At 49.4% G+C, this 22,379-nt stretch overlaps 10 protein-coding genes across 10 annotated transcripts; 7 read left to right on the top strand and 3 right to left on the bottom strand.

The window, feature by feature from the left end:
- Positions 1 to 314: 314 nt before the first annotated feature.
- Positions 315 to 3,080, top strand: LTR84_008768 (uncharacterized protein; the record flags this gene model as incomplete). Its single annotated transcript, XM_064852313.1, has 1 exon — positions 315 to 3,080. One exon carries the CDS (start codon positions 315 to 317, stop codon positions 3,078 to 3,080), a length of 2,766 nt encoding a protein of 921 aa, XP_064701587.1.
- Positions 3,081 to 4,106: 1,026 nt separating this feature from the next.
- On the top strand, positions 4,107 to 4,406 carry LTR84_008767 (uncharacterized protein; the record flags this gene model as incomplete). The annotated part of the gene is made up of 1 exon (XM_064852312.1): positions 4,107 to 4,406. One exon carries the CDS (start codon positions 4,107 to 4,109, stop codon positions 4,404 to 4,406), a length of 300 nt encoding a protein of 99 aa, XP_064701586.1.
- A 95-nt stretch (positions 4,407 to 4,501) lies between these two features.
- Positions 4,502 to 5,941, bottom strand: LTR84_008766 (uncharacterized protein; the record flags this gene model as incomplete). Its single annotated transcript, XM_064852311.1, has 1 exon — positions 4,502 to 5,941. The coding sequence occupies one exon, from the start codon at positions 5,939 to 5,941 to the stop codon at positions 4,502 to 4,504; it is 1,440 nt and encodes a 479-aa protein (XP_064701585.1).
- A 342-nt stretch (positions 5,942 to 6,283) lies between these two features.
- LTR84_008765 (uncharacterized protein) lies at positions 6,284 to 7,180 on the top strand (the record flags this gene model as incomplete). The annotated part of the gene is made up of 1 exon (XM_064852310.1): positions 6,284 to 7,180. The coding sequence occupies one exon, from the start codon at positions 6,284 to 6,286 to the stop codon at positions 7,178 to 7,180; it is 897 nt and encodes a 298-aa protein (XP_064701584.1).
- Positions 7,181 to 7,602: 422 nt separating this feature from the next.
- LTR84_008764 (uncharacterized protein) lies at positions 7,603 to 9,746 on the bottom strand (the record flags this gene model as incomplete). The annotated part of the gene is made up of 4 exons (XM_064852309.1): positions 7,603 to 8,499; positions 8,556 to 8,855; positions 8,911 to 9,395; positions 9,443 to 9,746. 4 exons carry the CDS (start codon positions 9,744 to 9,746, stop codon positions 7,603 to 7,605), a joined length of 1,986 nt encoding a protein of 661 aa, XP_064701583.1.
- Positions 9,747 to 11,116: 1,370 nt separating this feature from the next.
- Positions 11,117 to 11,916, top strand: LTR84_008763 (uncharacterized protein; the record flags this gene model as incomplete). Its single annotated transcript, XM_064852308.1, has 3 exons — positions 11,117 to 11,155; positions 11,203 to 11,226; positions 11,254 to 11,916. The coding sequence occupies 3 exons, from the start codon at positions 11,117 to 11,119 to the stop codon at positions 11,914 to 11,916; spliced, it is 726 nt and encodes a 241-aa protein (XP_064701582.1).
- A 742-nt stretch (positions 11,917 to 12,658) lies between these two features.
- On the top strand, positions 12,659 to 13,924 carry LTR84_008762 (uncharacterized protein; the record flags this gene model as incomplete). The annotated part of the gene is made up of 1 exon (XM_064852307.1): positions 12,659 to 13,924. One exon carries the CDS (start codon positions 12,659 to 12,661, stop codon positions 13,922 to 13,924), a length of 1,266 nt encoding a protein of 421 aa, XP_064701581.1.
- Positions 13,925 to 15,040: 1,116 nt separating this feature from the next.
- Positions 15,041 to 15,655, top strand: LTR84_008761 (uncharacterized protein; the record flags this gene model as incomplete). The annotated part of the gene is made up of 1 exon (XM_064852306.1): positions 15,041 to 15,655. The coding sequence occupies one exon, from the start codon at positions 15,041 to 15,043 to the stop codon at positions 15,653 to 15,655; it is 615 nt and encodes a 204-aa protein (XP_064701580.1).
- Positions 15,656 to 16,320: 665 nt separating this feature from the next.
- On the top strand, positions 16,321 to 18,411 carry LTR84_008760 (uncharacterized protein; the record flags this gene model as incomplete). Its single annotated transcript, XM_064852305.1, has 1 exon — positions 16,321 to 18,411. The coding sequence occupies one exon, from the start codon at positions 16,321 to 16,323 to the stop codon at positions 18,409 to 18,411; it is 2,091 nt and encodes a 696-aa protein (XP_064701579.1).
- Positions 18,412 to 20,651: 2,240 nt separating this feature from the next.
- Positions 20,652 to 22,244, bottom strand: LTR84_008759 (uncharacterized protein; the record flags this gene model as incomplete). The annotated part of the gene is made up of 2 exons (XM_064852304.1): positions 20,652 to 20,812; positions 20,864 to 22,244. 2 exons carry the CDS (start codon positions 22,242 to 22,244, stop codon positions 20,652 to 20,654), a joined length of 1,542 nt encoding a protein of 513 aa, XP_064701578.1.
- Between the last annotated feature and the right edge of the window lie 135 nt (positions 22,245 to 22,379).

Genomic DNA, 22,379 nt, shown 5'->3' with positions numbered 1-22,379 from the left:
AATGCAGTAGACAGATCCGTGACTTACAACCTTTGATCTTTAGAATTGAAGATTCTCACGTTCACATCCACAAGGTAGGCATTCTGGTGTTTCGATGCTCTTGTTCTTGAAATTATATGCTCGGCTAGACCTACCCTATTCGGGCACATCATCGACGCGCTTTCCTCGGCGCGTCTTCCCCATTGACATCGGTGAGTGTCTCATGCAACATATCAACGGCCAGCATTCAGATTGAAGCCCCGTCACATCATCAAGAATCGCATTGAACAATACTCGAGAATAGAGTCTACCAAGATGAAGTTCGTAACGTCACGATGTCTCGCCAAAACTTCCACAGCCCGTTTTCCGAGACGCTTACAGAGATCCCCTCACTTCTCATCGATTCCACAGGGATATGGAATGGGTTCATTTTCGACAACAGCCTTGAAAGCGGCTTCTTACGGCTGAAAGAACCCCAAGTGAAAGACTTGCCTGAACTTCGATCCAATGTCCTGTCTCTGGACTTTAACAATGTACCACTACCAGACCTCTCAATTCCTCCTTCCTCTCCATCGCGGTCCAGCCAGAATGAGTTTTTTGAGGTGCAGGAGGAATTGGGCGAGACAGATGATGAAGAGATCACAGACATTTGGGCACTCCCTGAAGTCTTTAAAAAAGTGCGAAGAAATCGTTTGATTTTCTGGGACAACTTCTTGGATGAGAAACTCGATGAGCCGCAGTCGGGTTATCTTAGCGAAGTAAGCCCGCGAGTCTTCACTTTGATCGCGAATAGGCCGGCCACAAACTCGTTGAAAATCGTGAAAGACGACGTACTTCTCAATGCCGCCTTTGAGCTCGTTTTGGGACGATCTTCAGGCTTGTTCCGGTGGATTGCGGAGGAAAACTCCTTCCACACTTGCTGGGAGAACATTATCGCCATAGGTTATAGTGGCACTCTGCTACGAAACACCATTGCCTTATTCTCCATCGTCGGTGGCGATACCAGGATACTGGTGGAATCATTCCGAGATCTAGACGCCAAAAGCCACAGGGTGCTTCCTTCGAGGATTGCTCTGCTATCCGCCGCCAGGTCCGCTCTCTTTGCCATTCACAAGCATCTCGAAGACTTGCGTACGGATGTATCATCCTTATTGCAAGTAAATCGAATTGTTTCTAGGGTCAAGCCCTTGATACAGATCTTGACGAGTTGTTGCACGGCCACCAAGCCCTGGAAATCGGACCACGAAGTGATACTGTCTCTAACGAAAGAGACGTCAGCTGCGTCAATGGCACATTCGGGGCTCACTCAAATATTGCAGGAGATTTTCACCCAGGCTGCCACGCCGGCTCTAGAAAATCTGTGCTGTACAATAGGGTTGTCATCACCGTTAAGAAACGGTCATACTCTAGACTGGACAGACGAAGAAGACCAATCGTGGAGAAGGTTGCTCTCCCACGAGTCTTCACTTCTCGTATCCCAGACGCAACGAAGTTTGCAATTGCTCGGCCAATGTTCAACGCAGGCTTCGGTCATCCGAGACAGGATGAATAAAGCTGCCTCTACTGTGACCCTGAGACCTATCTATGCTTACACAGATGTACGTGAACAAGAGAAATTGGTCCTTGAGTACGAAAATACAATGAGACCAACAATCCTAGCCTCAACCACCAATACCCCAATGACCGGGAGTAAGCTCACCGGAATGGGGTATTCATTGGAAAGTGAAGATATGCCCGCAACGCATCCTCAGGACCCTTTTCATTTGGACATGGATCTCTTCAATTCACCTGCGCGGGACGAAGCGAGGCGACAGAAGAGTCATCTCGAACAGCATGTCATTTCCTATCTGACAAAGCTTGGTAATGAAGGTTCAGAACCACTGCAACTCCCGTTCGATCAAGCTTTGGCTTCTTCAGTTGCACCAATGATTGCAGCACAGCACAGGCTACTATCTTACGCGGTACTTCAGATGCTTTTCGACAAGCACAACCTAATTGCCCACATCAAAATCCAGCGAGACTTCCATTTACTTGGCCATCCAACATTCTCCCAGCGTCTTACTACTGCTCTCTTCGACCCAAACCAGCGGAGTGGGGAGCATAATCGATCCAGTGGTGGTTCAACGGGGCTACGCTTGCAAAGTCGGGATGCATGGCCACCAGCAGGATCGGAGCTCAGACTTGTACTCATGGGTATCCTTTCTGATAGTCTCACCAGCTCAAAAGAGGGCTCACTTGAGAGTACGATCTCCTTTGCGATTCGGGATATGCCCTCTGATGATCTCGAGAAGTGTCGGGATGTGGATTCCATCCATGCTCTGAACTTCCTCAGACTCCAGTACAAAGCACCCAACCAAATTCTAGAAAACGTTCTTAGCACAAGCGTTCTCGACAAATATGACCGCATCTTCCAACACCTTCTACTCATCCTCCGACTTCACAATGTGACTGAAGGCTTGTTGAGGGATAATTGTAAAACAAAATGGGCATCGAGAAAGGAGCTTACCCACCAGAAGCTTATTCTAGAAATGCACCATTTTGTTATGGCCTTGGCAGATTACTGCCAGAATACGGCTATGACTCTTTGTTGGCAACCCTTCGATGTTCTATTGAAAAATGTGAAAGCTTATATTGACGCAAAAGACTACGTAAGAACATTGAACGCTGTGAGGAGCCAAGACTATCTCAACACGCTGCACGAGCAGACGCTTGATGATACCCTTCGCGCTATGTTGCTGAGGAATAAACAAACAAAAGGTCTGAGGCTGCTGCATGACTTGTTCGGTCTTATCTTGCAAGTTGCTGCATACAGACGAACTCAGACCGAAGCTAGTAGGACGCGCAGGAATGATGATGATATTACGATGAAACGATACGAGCATGATTTTCGGAGGAACATGGCTGAGTTGATTGATTTCTTGAGAAGCGAAACCCAATCTCCTGCGCAGCAAACAGGCACAAAGGTTGAATTTGGCATTGGTAGTGGTGCAGGTGTGGAGGAGAATCCAATCGAGCACCTTCTCCTGAGGTTGGACATCTTTGGTTATTGGAGTTTAAAGCGAAACACGAGGAGTTCAAGTATCGTCGTATCCGGACATTGAAGTACCAATGATGACACTTGATCAGCAATTCTCATATAAACCTTAGCAAGAGCCACGAACTAGTACCACCAGGGCATCTGGTGACAGAACAAAACAAGCAACAGCCCAGGTAATGCTTATCACTTGAACAGTGTGGCTCGTAGGCGGATCCCTCCCTCTTCCGTCACCATCCGTCCAGCAGATCAACTGCGTCCAGGATTGACGCTGTGACGATCGGTTCGTCTAGCCCCTCGCTCGAATCTCACCCTGCATTTCGTGATCCCATTCTCGCATGGGCAACGGAGAGTTCTTATCTTTGGGTTTCCCGTGCTCTAGCATGCTATTCGGAGGCAACCTGCGAGAAAGCAACCATGAATGAGCTGAAGAAGCGGGGTGTGAGTTTTGCCATGCTGGCAATTGACCCTAGCACCTCGCGATTCGTGAGTTTTGCTATTTGCTTTCTGACAATAGGGAATGCGGTGTGCCGCTTTTCTTCTTCGAGTAGTTCATGTATGCGTAGGTAGCTAGGTTACGCGAGTCCCTCTGTGCATTCTCGCTATGCTGATGGCATAATAGGTGCTATCTAGAATAATCGACTTCAACTGTGGTGCCGCGTGCCTTACTACCATTTACGGTTCAATCTCCGGCACAGCAAGACTTCGCTCATCAGCAGATCGTGACTGTGGGTTATTTGACATCTGCAACGGGTCTTGGGGGAAAGAACCTGGCTTTCTCGGGCACTGGCAGTCTAGAGCCACGGCTTAGAAGTTCCAGTGGTATCTTATGTAACAGGCCCTTGAACCATATGAGGCAGATATCACGACTGCGATTGTATAATCTACGTCCACAGCGATAACAAGGGCGAGATTAGTTTGGTACCTGGCTACTCAGAACGATTGTACGCCCGAGCCGCGAAGAATCTTTCGCCTATCCTTGACAAATATCCATCTTTCCGCAGAGTGCTATCAAAGTCGGGATCTCTGAATCAACACCGCCAACATTTGCCATCCAAAGGATCATAAATTCAGTCCAGGACAACCCTCCACGATGTGTCGCTCCTTCTCAATCCACTTCCAATGCACGCCCGACAATCCGAACCACAAGAAATCCTACCAGCAATCGTGCCAAAAGTCCAAGATATCCAGATTCATCGAGCGCGGTAGTGCTGATCCTGAAGCCCTGCGTGGCTACACGTTCAAAGCGAATCGGTTGTGCCAGGAATGTGACCCGGAGAAGAGACCTGTGCCGCAGCCGCCCGAGATTGAGAAGTCTGGGAAGCATGTTCTGAACGTGGATGATGGCATGAAGGAGGCGCTGGTGTTGGCGAAGTGGGTTGAGAGCTTATGATGGAGGATGAAAGTCGGTAATATTCTCAGCACTGTCAAGTTGGTGCTGCAAGCTTCCGGGACAAACTGCGAGCTCAATTCCTGCAGGACTCTCCACTAGAAAATCCTTCCTAGAATGCCCGCTGTCACTTTCAAACCAACATAGCCTGTGAACAACAGACAACCTGTAGCAATGAGCAAAGTATTCAAACTCCTCCGCTCAACACCGGCCTCCATCATCTTAGCCTGCTCATCGCCTCCTCTTGCCGTGATGACATTGAAGTCCGGAATATACTTGAAATCAAACACCGTCTCCTGACCCAACCCATATTTACCCTCCACAATCAGCGCCCAGAAGACATTCCTCAACGCCGACACTTTCCGCTTATCAAGACTCGGTATCGATCGATACAGGTAACAAACACTCATGAAGAAGATACACTGACCAGACATAAGCGCCCAGTACCAAAGACTCGGCCTCCCCAGCCCAAGCGCATCACAGAGCTCATTCCCATTCAACCAGCGGGCATTCACCTCCAGGAACGAGCGGGACGCATATGTCGGCGGTTGCGCCTCGAGGCCACGGATGATATTCGCGGCGAGGATCTTCGACGTCTCGCTCGGATTGATCTCGTTCATCAGTAGCGACTCCATCATGGCTTTGGCCTTGGCCGGCGACGAGAACCACTCGGTCGGCGTGCCCATGTAGTGTGCGATCAGCCGCCACAGCGCGATGTAGTCGTGCACTTCCTGCTCGCGGAGCCAGATCCCTTGTCGCGGCAGTGAGAGCCAGATGATCGTGCCTGAGAAGGTGCCGATCGTCGCGATGCAGTCCAGGTCGTTGATCGGCACGCCGTATTTCTCGACCGAGTAGTATTCGGGTCGCGTCTCGGCAAGTTTCATGATGCGTGCGCGCACCGCAGCGTGTAGTAGGCGGACGCGGATGCTGGATGAGAAGCCTGCACCGCCTGGTCGGATTGATTCGAGGGACCGGGTGCATTCGAGGATGTGCTGGGCTGTTTCGAAGAGTCTGTGGCGTGCCACTTTGACGGAAAAGCCACCCGTGCGGGCGAGGACTTCGACCACACGGTTCGCTCCCATACCGCCTAGGAGGGATTGATATGCTAAGCCTGTCATTGTCGCGCCTCCGTATCGGTAGAATATGTCCTGTCCTCGAGCGATTTGGTCCCAGTCAACCCAGTCCGGGATCGTCGTGACTTCATCCCAGAGCTGTTGTAACTTGGGGTCATTTTCATGGTTGTCACGAAAAATAGCATAGAGATCTGGCTTTGGCTTTGATGGTTTCTCGCCACTTGGGACTGTCTCGCGCGATTTCTGAAGTGATTCAGATTTCGGTAATGGAGTCTCTGCTCTCGGCGCCTCTTGCGGGCTTATTTGCTTCAAGATATCATAACACTCTTCTCCAAGTACATCGTAGGAGAATTTCAATGGATGTGCCTGCTCGGGCGTCAGATGATCTGGAGTCAACTGGAAAGTGTATCCCCAGCATGTGCGGGTGTGCTCATCCCGTCGTCTGAACGGGTTTGGCCACGCCATATCAATTTTGGAGTGCTCCTGGTCGGAGGAAAATACTTAAAGGAAGCCATATCTTCGAGAATATGACAATCCAGGCTTAGTATCGGACTAGTCAACCGACACGGCGACTGTTGATGTCAACGATCATCATCGAGATCGACCTCGGATGTGGGCTGTGCACGAGTCAGAGGTCCAGTATTTTACATGTGCGTCGAGTCATGGGGACGACATGCCTCTGACGCCATGCCTCCTTGAGTGCAAAGAAATTAGTTGAATCTCTCCCCTGTCATTCAGAAAAGCAACAATAGAAAGATTCGGGAGGTAAAAAAGAGCGGGCAATAAAGGCGTTGCATCAGCCTAGAGATGTCCGTCAATATACAAGGCACAAAAAACATACTCTGCCTTGTAGTCCTCCGGCAGCAGACTCTGACAGCATGTCGGCATACCCATTCAGCAGCGACATCAAGACCGCCATTGTTCAATAGCATACGGGCTACATTGACGACGAATCCCAATCACAATACCGCAAGTGATTTGCATGCACGTAAACGACGGAGATATTCACAAGACGCGTCTGCGCCCTCGTTCGCACGCCCTGAGCGAAAACCCAAACCGCGATTCAAGCAGGATGAATGGGAAGCCGTCGAAGGCTCATCACTGCTAGTGAAGTCCAGGAAATCCGGCTTCAGGAACAAGCAAGCACCCACATCTGTCCGAGCAGCACCGGACAGAGATGCACACATCCCTCTATCGCAGGAGCGACAACCACCCTACGAGCGCAGGATCAGACGCAACACAAAGCCAGTCGAAGACAAGGGTACGCTGGTAGCAAAAGAGAACAGAGCATTATTTCTCCCGCGCAAAGCCGAGGAATGGCAGATCCAGAAGAAAGGACTGCTGCAGAAATTCAAAGAAGAAGGGTGGCAGCCGCGGAAGAAGCTGTCGCCAGACACGATTGAGGGGATAAGGGGGCTGCACGAGCAGGATCCAGAGAAATACTCGACGCCGAATCTTGCGGAGCACTTCAAGGTCTCTCCGGAGGCCATCAGACGCATCCTGAAGAGCAATTTCCGGCCGACGGAGGCGCAGATGCAGGAGCGCAGGGTCAGGTGGGCGAAGCGGCATGATAGGATTTGGGATCAGAAGGTGCAATTGGGACTACGGCCGCCGAGGAAGATGGATTGGCGGGTGGAAGAGCCGGAGGAGTTTGAGGAGAATCTCAAGGCAAAGGAGCTGTTGGATGCGGCTCGGCGTGCTTAATCGCCTCTCGTAAGTATCTAAGCTCAAGGGAGACGTTGAAAGGGAAGAACGGGGTCACTGGGCGCGGCTGTGCAAAGATTTCAGCTAATTTTCTTTTTCATTGACTCTGATTGACCTGATCATATCACTAACGGACAGGCCGAGTGATTTTGAGTCTGATAATGACTGCTTTGAAGCCCGATACTGGCATGTACTCTCCTGGAGTCGCCTTTGACAATCATGAGTCACTCTCTTTCTTTCTTTGGTCTTCAATTTCTGCATGGCAGATTTTCCCCCTGGTGATAACAAGATCTGTTGATGATGGCTGACAATATGTCGAATTGTGTCGCTGCGGCTTGGGAGGTGTGGCTGTGGTGTCTCCTGTAGTGAAAGACGGGGCTGGCGCGGCTGCAACACCAAACTTTGTTCTCACCTCATCCCACTTACACAAGTTGCCATGGCTGAATGTACATCACGAACATCAACCAGAAGAAGGCAATGAGATGTGGAATCTCAAGCCAGACACTGGTTGATGCTGTCCATACCATCTTTTTCGCTTCAGCCTTGGGCAGCCACATTTCCTTCTTCTCCACCCAGGTCATCAGTTCACGTCTGCTGGGCATGCTTGGGGGGAACATGGCATAGAGGACGGGTGTGAATTCGAGAGGTAGCAATTCAATCAGACCCAGACCAGGAAATCCCACTGACAAGGTAAGGTCATGCCAGAAGTTGTTGGAGTGCATGTTGAGTTTCAAACACTGATGGATGATGATAGCAGTGACAGCAATTGCCATGAGAGGATGGTAGAGGATTCTCTCCTTCTGGTGCATGAGGATGACACGCTGGAACCACCATCCTCGCTGATCTTTGTTTCGTTCATGAGCCGAATCTTGTTTCTTCTCCTCGACGCCAGAGACTTCAAAGCCAAGAGGCTTGATATGTACTTTGCCTTTGAGAAGAGTAGGAAGAACGGCCTTGACAGTATCGACTGCAAAATGAAGACCCAACCAGGTGTTGGTCGCATGTCGTCTACGCATGTTCCATACTCTGTCAAGGTCTGGAAGATCCTTGACTTCATTGTATCGAGAAATACCACTTCGAATGACCAGGCTCAAGAAGATAGGGAGCACGTGGTACTTGGAAGGAGTTGCAAGGACCTTCTCACCCGTGGCGACACAAACAATAATCAACACCAAAGAGATGACCTTGAAGACAGTGTTAAAAAATGGCCGCATGCAATGCTGAAACATTGCGTATCTTTGGACAAAATTAGCACCTTCCAATCTCTCATCGGACAAAGATAGGTTGGTGGTGATGGCGCGTGAAATATGACCAGTCCACTAGGGCAACAGCAATCAGCAACATATCGTATGGTATCGGCAAGGATCTAACTTACCCATCGACGACGTTGCTTCATGTGGACAACGAAGCAGTCTGGCTGCAAGCCCCATTGCAAGACTTCATGAACGAGCATTGTCTTCCAGCCTCTTCCATGCAGATGCCAGCTTGTGAAGAGATCTTCCGTGATGGCATATTCAGGAAAGCCTCCAATGTCGCACCAAGCTTTGAAGCGCATGATGAAGCCAGAACCTGGACACCAGGCAGCTCCACAACTATCTCTTGCACCATCTTCAGCATGAGGACCGGTGATGTTGGATTGATAGAGGGGATCATTGGCAGGAATGTTGTAAAAGTGCTGGTGGAAAGAGTCAGCCCATATCGTTTGGATTGTCAACGACGAGATGACTTACCTGACCAGTCGTCACCATGCCGACTTCGTCTCGGTTAACGGTGTGGGGAATCAATGCACGCAGGATGTGGGGTTCTGGCATCATATCGGCATCGAGAACACAAATCCATTCGAATTTGAAATTCAATGCGGGCACGAATTTCTTGAGACACTCATTGAGATTGCCGGCTTTGTATCCCTTTCCAACTACACGGTAAGTATAAGAGAGATGAGTGTTTCCAGAATGTTGCAACTGAGACACATGGTTTCTCAAGTTGACATCATTGCCATCATCGGCAACGATGAGTCGAAGTTTGTCTTTTGGATAGTCGACGTCCAGTGCTGCTTTGATGGTGTCAAGGATAATGTCTAGTGGTTCACCACAAGTGACGATTATCATAACGACAGGAGGAACATGATTACCCCGAAGACGAAGGACAGGACAGGCAACGATCTTCTTGTTGAGGAAGATGCAGTAGTGCCACAATGCTTCTGTGATTGCAGAGCCTGGACAATCAATTAGCACGGTACAGATCGATTGATTGATGTCTTACTGTGTTCGAAGATTTGAGACAGTGCAAAGACGAAGGGAACAAGCAAAACACGAAGGCCTTGACCTTGTGCCTGAGCTGCAAAGATGTTGAGCCAGAGGCCCAGAATGAAGAGAAGCAAATTGGCAAAGGAGATGACGGCAAGGTATTGGCCCCATTTAGAGGCTGGTGGAGGTTTGACTCTCTCAAGGACATCGACCTCGAATACGGCCTCAGTCATGGTGGTTGAGATCGGGACCGCGTTGGCGATCACCTTCTTGCCTGCTGCTGTCAAAGACAGCGTGGATTCGGGTTGGTAGGCCGCCATGACGACGACCTATCGTTGATGAATGAAGATGAAGAGAATTTTTGTTTGAAATGGTGGGTAGGAGAGAAGAAAAGAGAAAGAGAAGAAGACTGAGAGGTGAACTGATTCAACAAGCAAGCACCACTAGCGCCATTTCCGCCTTCTCGACGCTGCCGTCAGGGTCACCGCCCTTCACGTTCTTCGACAAACCTACGTCACTCTTGGGATTAATCATTCACTACTTGATAGACGGAGTATACTGCGGTTGGACAGAGTATGTTCTCTCAAAGGAAGACGCCCTTGATACAGATTGTTGGCTCGAAGGAAGGCCATGGGCCAGTATACTGTCCCTGATCGATCTCATTCATATGATGAGGGACCTGCGGACAACAAGTTCTTCCAGAGGCTAAAGCAGCGCCTTGCTCAAATCGTCTCCTGTTTTCCCTGGTGCACCTTCCGTTTGGAAGTTCAAGTTTGTCGTGTTTGCCAAAGAGTCCGACCTTTAAGCGGGGAAGACGTGGCTTCAAACCTGTCTGGTTCTGTGCCATGACTTCCTCTGCCTGAAAGACTTCCATTATCTGTCGTCGACCTCTATTGGCGCCTACCACTTACTGTGCAGCCCGATAACCATACACTCAATGACCTCCACTGTGCGCTATTTTCCTCCAGAAACACCACTCATCCTTGCACCTTTGTCGGTCCTCCTTATCAAAGCACGCCACCCGTGTGTGCTCAACGAGGTTTAAATGTTTATCAAGCCCAAGTTAGTGCACTGTAGGGTGTCATAAAGAGCTGGGAAAAGCATGAAGAACACCTTGGTTGTGGTTTCAGAACAAAAGTAGGACCACTTCCTACTCCACACTTGCCAGGGGATAGATCTTGAATGCTGCCTTGTGGCCATTGTACTTAGGTACACCAGTTGTGAATGGTGTCTACCGCAGCCGTGTAAACTGGAATTGTTACAGTTGAACTATAGTAAGATACAACTAATTTCAGGCAATTCTGAGTCAGAGCAGGAACAAAGACAGAGGGTCTATCGTGATTCGAGATCCTTGTCCAGGCACACCTAGACTCATCTCAGCCAACTCACTGACTGACAAGGCTGAGCGAGAGAGCATGATTCAGGGGCAGGTTTCCCGAGCACGTGACTGACGCGATATTGCATGAAAAACACGCCGAGACGAGGCTGAGCTTGGCACTTTGGTCGTGTTTGCTAGCACTCCAAGATATTTCCTGTCGCCCATGGATGAAGGTGAACAACAAGACAGCAAGGTCTAAGAGGCTTCTCTGATTGCCAAGTGCAGAATACACAGTTTGTGATCTCCGTTGCCGAGTAAACTTGAGGAGCACTGTGTCCGAGGAGGCCTCAAAGCCTCGCAAGCCTCTTCAGCATGGTCAACATCGTGAAGCGCATGCGGACTCTCAGACCTGTAAGTCCCCCAATCCTCAAAACCAGGACTGTACTAACATCTGACAGAAAGTGGGTGACTCTCTCGCAATGGTCTATCTCGGAAGCTCACATCTATAGCTTTTCTATATACGACATGGAGGTGAAAGCGGAGTCGGCGCCGCCACCTTTCTCCCTCATCCCGCACCTCAGATTACACAATTCGATCTTTTCGTACCCGAGCAGAAAAAGGCACACGAGCCTGAGACAAGAAAACAGATATCCGGTGCATGGAGTTTCATACGAAATGCGCTGCCTTCCATAAAATACCATAACCCAAGTTTGGCGATCCGTGTACAGACAGCAGATGCTCCGACACTCGGCATAACCTTCGAAAGCCAAGATAGGAAGGCATTACAATCGCTCGATCAAAGGGACGAAGGTGCCCAATCTATGTCTGGTCGATTTAAATATTCTTGGTCAAAAGTACAACCCAAGACACAGACTGCGCAAGCAGGTGCATCCGTCGACTCTTCGGAACAATCATATACCAGACAGGTCCAAGCCGACGTCTCCGATCAGCCACACAAGGCCATTTGGGAATACGTAAAGTTCGTCACCAAGTGTGAAGCAGCGCCTGAGGCGACACCAGAGGAGCAGACGATGATGAAAGAATGGAAAGATACATTAAGTTTCGGCGGCCAAGATCGAAAGAGAGTCAAGGCTGGCATCGATGAGATTAGACGTGAAAAGGAGGAACTCCGGAAAGCAAGAGAAGCTGCTGAGAGGATGACTACCGAGTAAACTTGGTGGAGAAGGAGATGATCAAGCGCGGACAAAACGCCATGCGATATCTACTAATTCCTGTACATTATTGTATCGATCACAAAAAGATTGTCCTTTTGGATCCTCGACGTCCACGATAAATGGCTTTATATCTTCTTCTGGAGCGAGTTATGGCTGAAATAGAGTATCTGTGGATACACAGCTGGACTCAAAGCGGAATGCATCAAATCTCTCACTTCAAGTCTAATTCATTCTATGAAGGTGAAACCGATGCCTTTCGAAAAATGCTGGCTAACTTCCAACTTACATACACAGTTTGACAAAGACATCCGTTGATATTTCACCGAATTTTTGCTTCTGCATGCTCAAAGCGACAGGACAGTCGTTACTCAACCACCATCTCCATGCGTGACGGCCAGTACGCTACGCGCTCTCAGGCCCTTGAAGTAACCCACGTGTGAGATACTACGTGACAAGGGTTATGCCTCCTGAGTGCGAAGCATTTCACCACACTCTTTTGACAAGCCCAGACTTTCACCTCGAGCTGAAACCGAGGGGCATTGTGTGAAGGACCAGTAAGTCACTCCGTTTGCGCTTCTCCAGGAAGTCTACATATAAAAAGCGCCCTCATTTTTGAGTTAGCTCGATGACTACCCGCTACCAATATACGAATACCATCTCGATACCCTATCATATTATACTCTTTCCACCAGCAATTGGACCGGAAGAACTTGCATTATATCCTCGCCTCTCTGAGTCAATGCCTTCAGCGACTGTCAACTCCCGCAACATAGCTGACAGTACATTCCTTACAAAGGCCACCTCAGGTCGATGCCTCTCGATACAAGCCAAGGCGAGTGTTTCGGCAAGCGAAAGTCGTCTGGACAGCAAAATTTCATACAAGAAGGGTCAAGAAGACACTGTCTCGACTGGCAGTGAAGGTGGTGTGCGAATCTCGGGAAGTGACCCATCGCCGCAGATGATAGCCAGTCCAATATTAGCAGTTCCAGCAGCAACTCTAGAGAGATTCCGGGTTACTGCTCTCGAAGCTTTGCCTATGGAGTGGGCGGAGTCTGCCAGCTACAGTGCGGAGTCAGACGAGGAGGACAACACCATCGAAGCATACACAACGCTTGAAGAGACTTCACCTCCACAGATAGGGCCGAGTAGTTTGAGGAGAGAGCAACCACCTTCGTCCTCGTCAAGTGGCAAAACCTCCACGGGTGCACATCGGCATCCATCCCCTCCATATCTCAAACCCACTCACGAAAATAGGTCAAGCATCAGTGTCCAAGAAGCATGGGCTCCCTTCACGAACATCAAATTTGGTCTATCATCACCACCTGCGCACCACCCAGGCCTTGACGAGGCTCGAATGATGACTGCTGAATACGATCGGGCATTTGAAGCATACACACAACGGTATCTGCCTCAACTCTCAACTGATGGCTTAGACATTTTGCGAATGCTCAGCCTTCATCACTCTCAGCAGTACCGGCCACCTCGCCCAGACAGGCATGTCCCAGATAACCATCCTCGCCCAGCGACATCCATACCACGCCAATGCATTCCTTACAGAGGTCTGCGCACTTCGAGGGATCGGTGGCATGAACTCACGCTTCCTTTTCATCTCACCAGGATTGACGATGCAGGTCATTCTCAACGGCTTGTGGTCTTCGATGTGGACAATTTCTTCATCTACGCTTTTGCTCTAAGCGATGAAGTGTCACCTCTGCGTGAGGATCTTGCCCCTGACTATCCTTGTGACCATGGGTACTGCCCTGGAAATAGTGACGAATGTGAGACCGGAGAGTATAACCCTAGTGATCAGGCATTTGCCTCAGGCGGTTTACATCCTTTGGATCATCATCAGATCCCTCCTTTCACTGGGGAAGAAGTACCTGTATCGGATAATATAGATCCGATGCTTTATCAGGTCTGCTGCTCAGAGTGTCAAGGGAGAGGCTGGTTGAAGGGCAAAAAGGCCAAAAGAAATATAAACAGGGCAGCGGCTCGACGCCGGTGAAGATCGAAGCTGCGAGATCTACTGAATGTGTTTCGCCATTTGATGCACTACTAGAAGCATCATTATGATAATTGAGCTATTTCAAGCTATCTTGAGCTTTTGGGGCAATTTTCCCAGAATATACTTGCCTCGGAAGGGGAATTAAATGTCACAATTTGTCCAACTCGTCTTGTGTCTTGCGCATTTCGCCCTGATAGCAATATTAGTCTTCTAAAATCAATGCAATCACTGCCTCTTCCATTAAGATCATAATTCCTGTCATTCCCTAGATACGTCGGCTCATTCATCGACTCTTCACAGGGATATCTTGATCGACTTCCCAGACAGCGGAGGGGCCCCGTTTGCGCCGTCCCTCACAAGACTACTCATCCACTTGCCAGAGACTGCAGTAAAAGCCCTTCGGGTTGCTCCAATGGGTACCATGTCCGGTACTTGAGAGTTGGACTGTCACAAATTGTCGTTTGCGTTGGATTGCAATCTCGGAAGTGGGTGCATCGCATACTCGCATCAGGGCAATCAGGGTCTGGAGAATTCGACGTCTCTTCATTAACACACCAAGAATCCCTCTGCCTGTTTGGACTTCTGGGGTATTGCAAACGGCAGGATATTCGGCATCGAGGCTCGCGTCGAACCACCTGACTGAGTCATCGAGATGCATCACCACGATGAACATCAACTGAGACCACTTGGATGTGAGAAACCTATGATCAATACTTGCCCAGCCATTGTCAGCCATGATCCTACTCACAGCCATCATCCGCGCCACTGAAGAGCAGCATGAAAGAAATTGTGACTGTTATTCGGGTATATATGGCCGAGAGAATTTCTGGATTGTTCTGATCATTCTTCTCTTTCCCACATCTCAGCACCAACTTCGAAGAGCTTCCACCGTAATAAGCTCACTGATTACCAACAAAAGATCGAAATTTTTTCAAGCGTCAGGATGGTCTGGGGAACGGTTCCAGAGCACGACTCCTTCGCAGCATCTATGCCGCCTCCTCCATACTCGAATATCTCTGACTGGATATTACGCCCTGCGTTCTCCGTCTTGACACGAGACAGCACAAATGTGTGGACGCCAACCTATTTTGCCATCCTTTCATACCAAGCCCAACGATGAAAAACGGAAGCGTCTCAGGACCTTCCGGCACCATTGTCCTTCCGATCAGGCCAAATCCTCAAGTCTTGGATAAGCACACCACCATTAGCATCATGACGATTTCCAATGTTCTGTACACGCCGACAGGAACGCGTTCGGAGTTGAGCTGGCCAGTACTGAAGAGGCAAGGTTTCACGATGAAGCGCATCCACTCCTACAGTCGCGTAGTCAAGAATAGCCCATTTGGAAAACCTGAGCCCGTGCTAAAGGGCATGCTTGATTATTTTGTGCGTAGGAAGGTATATGCAGTGCAACATCCTCGGAGCGGCGCTAATTTATTGTATGCCTCGCAATTGGAACCCGACTTGTTCGAGTTGTGCATCTTGCCCACGACGTTTAATGCAGGACAATGGGAGAAGTGGGTGATGGGAAGTGTGCTCCAGGAAGTGGTCAACTTACGAGGTACCTATATCATGACGGACCCGCAGGAAGACGACAGATTTAGACGAAACTACAAAGCGATCGTGCTCTACCCAAAACTCGAACTAGTTGGCCCCTACAACCGACATCCTGAGGCTGATGTCGACTTACTCACACGTGGTGGCGAAGTCGCAACTGTGCTAGAGGGATAGTGACCGTTCTGCACATACATGTGAGCGCCATGCTTGGGGCGCTCATACCTTGGTGGTTGGCGACGTGACGCGCTGCTTGCGAAGTCCTTGTCGTCAGTCCGCGCCAACACCGAGCGAATGATGTTGGCAAGGGGCCAGATGTTTAGAATAAAATGAATTCTCCGTCCGGTTTTTCCCCCTTCAGATCACTAATGTAAATGGTGGATTCAGGATTATGATGCTTTTTCGGACCTGGGAAGGGCCAAACATTCGCTTTACTGATAGTGTTGTCAGCGTGTGGAGGAGTTGATTAGCCCTTCCTAGCAAGCCGACCGCATTCAAACTTGGATGTTGCTTGCCCTGAGATTGTCATTCCAGTTTCAGAAGCAGGGCAAGGCATAGTCGATTGTAGTTCACGGATAGATGGTAGAACCTGTACTGATAGTGTTTGATAAGCGTTATCCCCTTACCACTAGCGCAATCAGGGGTCATAAGTTTAGGGGCGGCTGTGAATGCGGGTGCGGCAGATAAATATCCTTGCATTGAACCGCCGCAGTCCGTGCACATTTTCAACGCAGACACCTACTCTGTGCAACACCGCGTCTCTGAAGACCTTCTCAATCATGTGAGCAGCGTGATCACCTACTTTGGCCAATACTAAAGCCTCAAAAGTCAACTCAGCGATCATGGACGGCGACCGCAACCCTCGAGCATTCCTAGCTGAAAACCAGTACGACAACGATGCTACCCTCGTTGGGTCGGACACAGCCTCAGAGGCCGATAGTGGCCACGAGGGATACTCAGGAGATCTTGATGCAGTGAAAGATACCGACAGGGATATTCTCGACGAGCCGGAGGAACATGAGAGACTCCTCGAGAAGCCAAGCCGAGGGTTCCTCGGATTGAGCAATGGAAAGAAGAGGACTGCGACCGCCAAAAAGGAGAAGAAACAGAGGAGAAAAGCTAGGAAATCTAGGACAAGACTGTCTGGCGACTCTGATATGTTTGAGATGGAGGGAGGTTTCAAGAACACAAGTTCGCAGTCGTCTTCAGATTCGGAAACTCGAGGCACGAAATGGGATCGCCAATTGCCAGTCAAGAAACATCGAGGGCGGCTGGCCATTGTCTATCTGGCAATTATTGCTCTATTCATTGCCCTGGTCTCTGGTGCATACAAAGCCTCCAAGAAATATACTCTTGCACCGACGCACCACCGTCTTATCACGACCTCCAATGGTACACACCACTTCCGGCCGACCACTATCTTGATCTCCCTCGATGGCTTCCGCGCCGACTTCCTCACGCGCAACATCACCCCGGCATTGAACGCTTTCATTGGCAGTGGTGTCTCACCCCAGTACATGCTACCTTCATTTCCCTCAGTTACCTTCCCAAACCACTTTACTCTCGTTACAGGACTCTACCCAGAAAGTCACGGCATTGTTAGTAACCAATTCTGGGACCCGACATTCGAAGAAGAGTTCTACTACACAAACATTGGTGTTTCGATGAAGCCAAAGTGGTGGACTGCTGAGCCTCTCTGGGTCACCGCCGAGGATCAGAAGGTCCGTACTGCGATTCACATGTGGCCAGGCTCTGAAGCCCATATTCCTGATGTTGACCCAACATATCTCGACAAGTTCAACGGGTCGGAAGCATTGCCACGGAAGGTGGAGCGAATACTAGGCTGGCTGGATCTTCCGGGTGATGATGACAATGCGGCGCCAGACGCTGACAAGCGACCACAACTCATTGCTGCGTATGTACCGGATGTTGACGCGGACGGTCATAAATATGGACCCAACAGTACTGAAATACGTGCCACTATTGCTGATGTCGACAGCATGCTTACTATGCTTGTCGAAGGTCTCTTCAATCGCAATCTGACTGAGATCGTCAATATAGTGATTGTGTCCGATCATGGAATGGCTACTACATCTACAGAAAGGCTAATTCAACTTGACGATATGATAGACATGTCGTTGGTCGATCATATTGATGGCTGGCCACTTCGGGGTCTTCGATTGAACAACCCTGAGCGTGATGTCCCAATATTGTATGACCAACTCTCGAGGGAGGCAGCAAAGGCTGGGACATTTGATGTCTACACCCGGGAGACGATGCCAGAACGTTACCATTTCTCCAACAATGAGAGAATTGCGCCTCTTTGGGTGATTCCAAAAACTGGATGGGCAGTGGTTGAAAGACCTGACTTTGACGTTGCTGATGCGCTTGCTAATGGGAAAGAATACTTACCAAGGGGACTTCATGGTTATGATCATGAGCATCCTCTCATGCGCGCTATATTCGTTGCTCGAGGTCCAGCCTTCCCACACAAGCCGAACAGTCGTGTCGAGGTGTTCCAGAATATTGAGGTTTATAATATCGTCTGCGATTCATTGGGAATGGCTCCCCATTCAAACAATGGAACGCTCAGGCTTCCTCTGAAAACGATTGGACTGCATAGTGATTTCGATACTTCTGTGCCTGAGGTCCCAAGTGATCCCGTGGATCATAACACCGATGCAAGCCAGAACGACGACCCAGTAGCAGAAGAAGATCCAACGGAGGGTAAGACACAACCCGATGATGCAGAAGGCACTCCAGAGGACAATCCAGAGGATGGTGCAGTTGAAGAGAAAAGTAGCTGGTGGAAGTTTATACACGAAGAGCTTGAGAAGGCAAAGGAATGGGCAAAAGAGTTCGTGGACTCGATCAAAGGGAACAAAGAAGGTGCCAGCGAGAATCTCGAAGCCAGCCCAAGCATCTCAGGGTGAAAAGCACCACTCACCTGATACACTCTTCCCCCACAACTATTTACGACAAATGACCACCTTCACAATTCGTCTCCCCAGTCCTGTTCGGCGTCGAGACTTACATCAGTCTGGCATACCACTCTCTTGCCCGCAGGCATTGAACTGCGGTTTGCAATTGATACACTCGCCAATACATGCAGTCTTTCAGCTTACGTCTTAACGTCATCACCAAGTCTAGACCCTCGAAACGGTGCCACATATCTTAGCCGCACAAGTCGGATGTGAGGAGTATCATTCGACGTCAAGTACCACTAGAATCTTCTGGATTGCTATCAGGCAATGATAGCAGTGGAGTGAGCACGGCTTTGTCTCTATCGCGAAAATGACGCCACCGCTGCAGCTTATCTCTTACATGTGCAATCTCGTCACCCCAGGATACCTCCATGGGGAGAGGTCTCCGGACCACGGAATTGCAGACCGGGGGATTTCTAGAACGATAAGCTTGTTCCCTTTGACCGGGCCATTGACGTCGTTGCCCCGTGAGGCTTTTTTGCTCCAGGCGAGCTGTGTCATCCGGGGATAGTTCGGGGAAACTCGGAGAAATGGGGCTATCCGTTAGCTCCCGCAAGATATACAAAAGGCTGTCCCATACACCGCACGCAACCTGTGCAACATCAAGACACTCGACCACTCTGCAACTCCAATCAGTTCAACTCGGCCCCGTGCACATCCTACATTCAGCATACGTCTAGCCATGGCTTTAGTCGTCGTCATTTCATCAACCAAGGCACAGCTGCCACCCACCCATACCTTAGTCAGGAGGCCAACAATCCGCGAGAGCTCCAGCCTTGCCACGCCTACGAATGAACCCACAGTACAGAAATCCAGACGGTCAACTCTTGAAAATCAATCAGAAATATGATTACAAATTCATTTGCTTTTCACTCATCGGCGGGGAGTTGTGACGGCGTAAGGGGCGTTTGCTGGATGATTCCCATCAAATACAAATAAAACCGTTGGAGTGTCGAAGGTTTTATCATTGGATGCGTTCATAAGTCTTGCATTCTCACCAACGCAATACACGTGGGCACTTATCGACGAGAAGCAAGTTCGGTCCTTTTCAGCCAGAAGAAACGAACGGGTTGCGGGCACAGAGCCTTTTCGGCGTTTCCTTTTCCTTCTTTGTCCGCAGTATTGTCTCAGGGATAATTTGGTAGCACGGAGTGTTTGATCGATGTACTTATAGCTCTGAAGATAGCACGACCTGACGAATTGACACAAGCTTGTTGAGGTTGCTTCCTGCAATGCAACACTGCATACAGAACCTATCTCGCCTTTTACTTTGCACGTCTCAGAAATTGCTTCATACATATTGCGAGAAACGATCTTCTCTCCACATACTTCCGGTAGCTACTCGTGGCGTAAACCCCTAACATGGTGCGGTTCTGGCCTACCCGACATTCCAAACTTCTGCAAAGGACCGCTCGATCACTTGTTTCAGCCTGTATATGGTTCTCGGTTGGTGTGATTCATTCCTATCTGCCCGGCCGTCTGGAGCAGACGTTGTTGGTATCTTTTAGGTTGCAACGGATTTAGGAAGACTAGCGGCATATCTTTGGTTTTCAGCCTGAGGCTTCCGTTTCCCCCTGTTTGTCCACCTGAACTTTTAGTTCACCAGCCTCTTCGGGCTCATGATTTGGAGAGTTGAATCTTGCTCGCGGCTGAGAGTTGCGTCGCTGATGGTGGTCCTGATACTCTGTCACGAACACCCAAATCATCCGCATCACGACTCCAGCTGCCACAACCAGCAATGCTACCCCAATCAGCCAGTTGAAGAAGGACACGCTGTCCAGTAGCACTCTCGAGCTATAATTCTGAATTTCAAGAATTAAAAAGAAAAAAGGAGAGATAAATCGACCTTCGGCGAGCCAGGAGACCATGGGTCATGATGTCATGAGCGCAAGTCCGGACACACACATGGAGAGAATAGAGTTGAAAATAAATAGGGGCAGACCAATGAGAAAGAAATTTTCCCATCGATTCGTCCGGGACAGGTGCGTGGGTAACGAGATTTTGACTGTCAACCCTTTTGGAGACTGTGACGATGCTTCTTCTTCAAAGCCATGTCGGTCATCCCTAACGTCAGTAGCATGGCCTGTTCCCAAGACCTCGAAGGCAGCCAACGTTCTGTCAATATCGTTGAGCCGCTTAGAAGAAGTGCTGTCGGCGGTGTCGGTCTCCTCGACTGCCACTCCATACAGCTAGACCAGAGACGCGTCCATTGTCTGTTCGATATCTCTTACGATTGCAGGCATACGCATAACCAAGACATCTCCGAAAAGACCCTTGCCGATTACGTGGCCGTAAACCTCATAGGACTTACTGTCGTACACCCAAGCACCACTATCGCCCTCTCCTAAAGCTACATTCGATCAGAACGTTCTTCCACATCTGCCATAGATCGTTTACTTACCATGAGCTACCGAGCCTGTGAGCGTGTACAAATCGGTAAAAACAGTGTCAGATCCGAATATGATAGCGCTCCTCTGTTTTTTCAGATAACCATGAGTATCCATCAGTCCTGTTCGGGCCACAATAACATCCTTCGACTGCGCTGTCGAGATTTTATCATCACTGGCAACCTGGGTCAGCAAGCGATGCATTAGACCATTCGTGATTAATCTTGATCGGTAAGAGATAACGTCCCAGTAGTATTCCGGAGTGAGATCCATCAGAGCCCAGTATCTTCTACCAACTTTGGTACGGGCCGAGTTTGTGAATGAGCTCGCACCAACGTTGCCAATATGGATTGGAAATGGGGTCTGCGAGTCTTGCTCCAAGTTTTTGGTTCGTGTCTTACCTAGAATCTCCCAACTTGGAATTTCGTAATCGTCGTCGTCGTCGTCGTCAACATCATCCTCATCATACGCGAATGAAATGGAATGGTTTAAGTCAACGAAGTCCGTGGAATCTGTGACTTGATCTTTGCACTCGACCGTTATTTCCACGCGATCTTCATCTCGTATGGTACCATACTCAGCAATGCGTGCTTCCAAAGCATCTTCCTGCTCGCAGAGAACATGGCCAACAGTCAGTCCGTGGTCTTTGACACTACCCTTGGCATCCCTCAACCACAAGACGCCTCCAAAAGTTGAGACTTTCGGCCCTTTCTTTGTTTTCATGATGATGTGATTTCCGTGGCAACTAGGAGTGCGCTCCATCCAGACAGAAATCGCTTCATTGGCGGAAAACAGGGCTAATTGTTGCCGGACGATGACCTCGAATTTCGGCCATACTTTGTTCAACGGTTCAAGCTCATCCTTGATCGCTTTTTGCGCGAAGAACTGTCTTACAGTTTTGACTATTGGCTTCTGACAAGCTACAAGAATGAAGAGCGCTGTAGAAGCCTCAGTCTGACCCATCACAGCAACCCTCATCTCAATTGTGGAAGGCGTCTTCTTCTGATTTGAGAGCCACTCTGGTAAAGCATGGGCGAACAAGATTTGCAGATCGGCGTACCGGACATCCTCAATGGGGGTTAAACCTCTATTATATTGCTTCAGAACTTTCTTCTCTCTTGGAAATACTCGCGTTTTGAAATGCTTTGCTTTATCCTTGAAGAATGATGTGCTCGTGCTCTCTTGGTTCGGTTCTGGTGAACTGGTAGTTGACCCATAGCCCGAATCTGTGTTTGGCCGCTCTGTCGAACTTCGTGTCCCATCGATCAGGCTTCGGGTTCTGCAACGTGACGATTCAGGATCGTCGGTAGACAGGGTGGCCAGGACCACTTCGGGATCATCAGTGTCTGCGATGTGTATTGATCCTGCAGGTGGCGCTTGCACTGTCAAGACCATTGTGCTGGACATGGAAGTAGAATGCCAGAGATCACCAGTATCAAGATTTGGTGCTATCAGAGTTCAGGAGCAGAACAATGCCTGGGTCGGTGTTTCCCAGATTCAGGTTGTGCGGTGCCAGAACCTGGCTGGGGT

The sequence above is a fragment of the Exophiala bonariae genome, assembly GCF_035927105.1.
Source record: "Exophiala bonariae strain CCFEE 5792 chromosome Unknown scaffold_33, whole genome shotgun sequence".
Taxonomy (NCBI): domain Eukaryota; kingdom Fungi; phylum Ascomycota; class Eurotiomycetes; order Chaetothyriales; family Herpotrichiellaceae; genus Exophiala; species Exophiala bonariae.
Note: the sequence above shows the minus strand (reverse complement) of the source record. Positions and strands in the feature narration are given on the sequence as shown.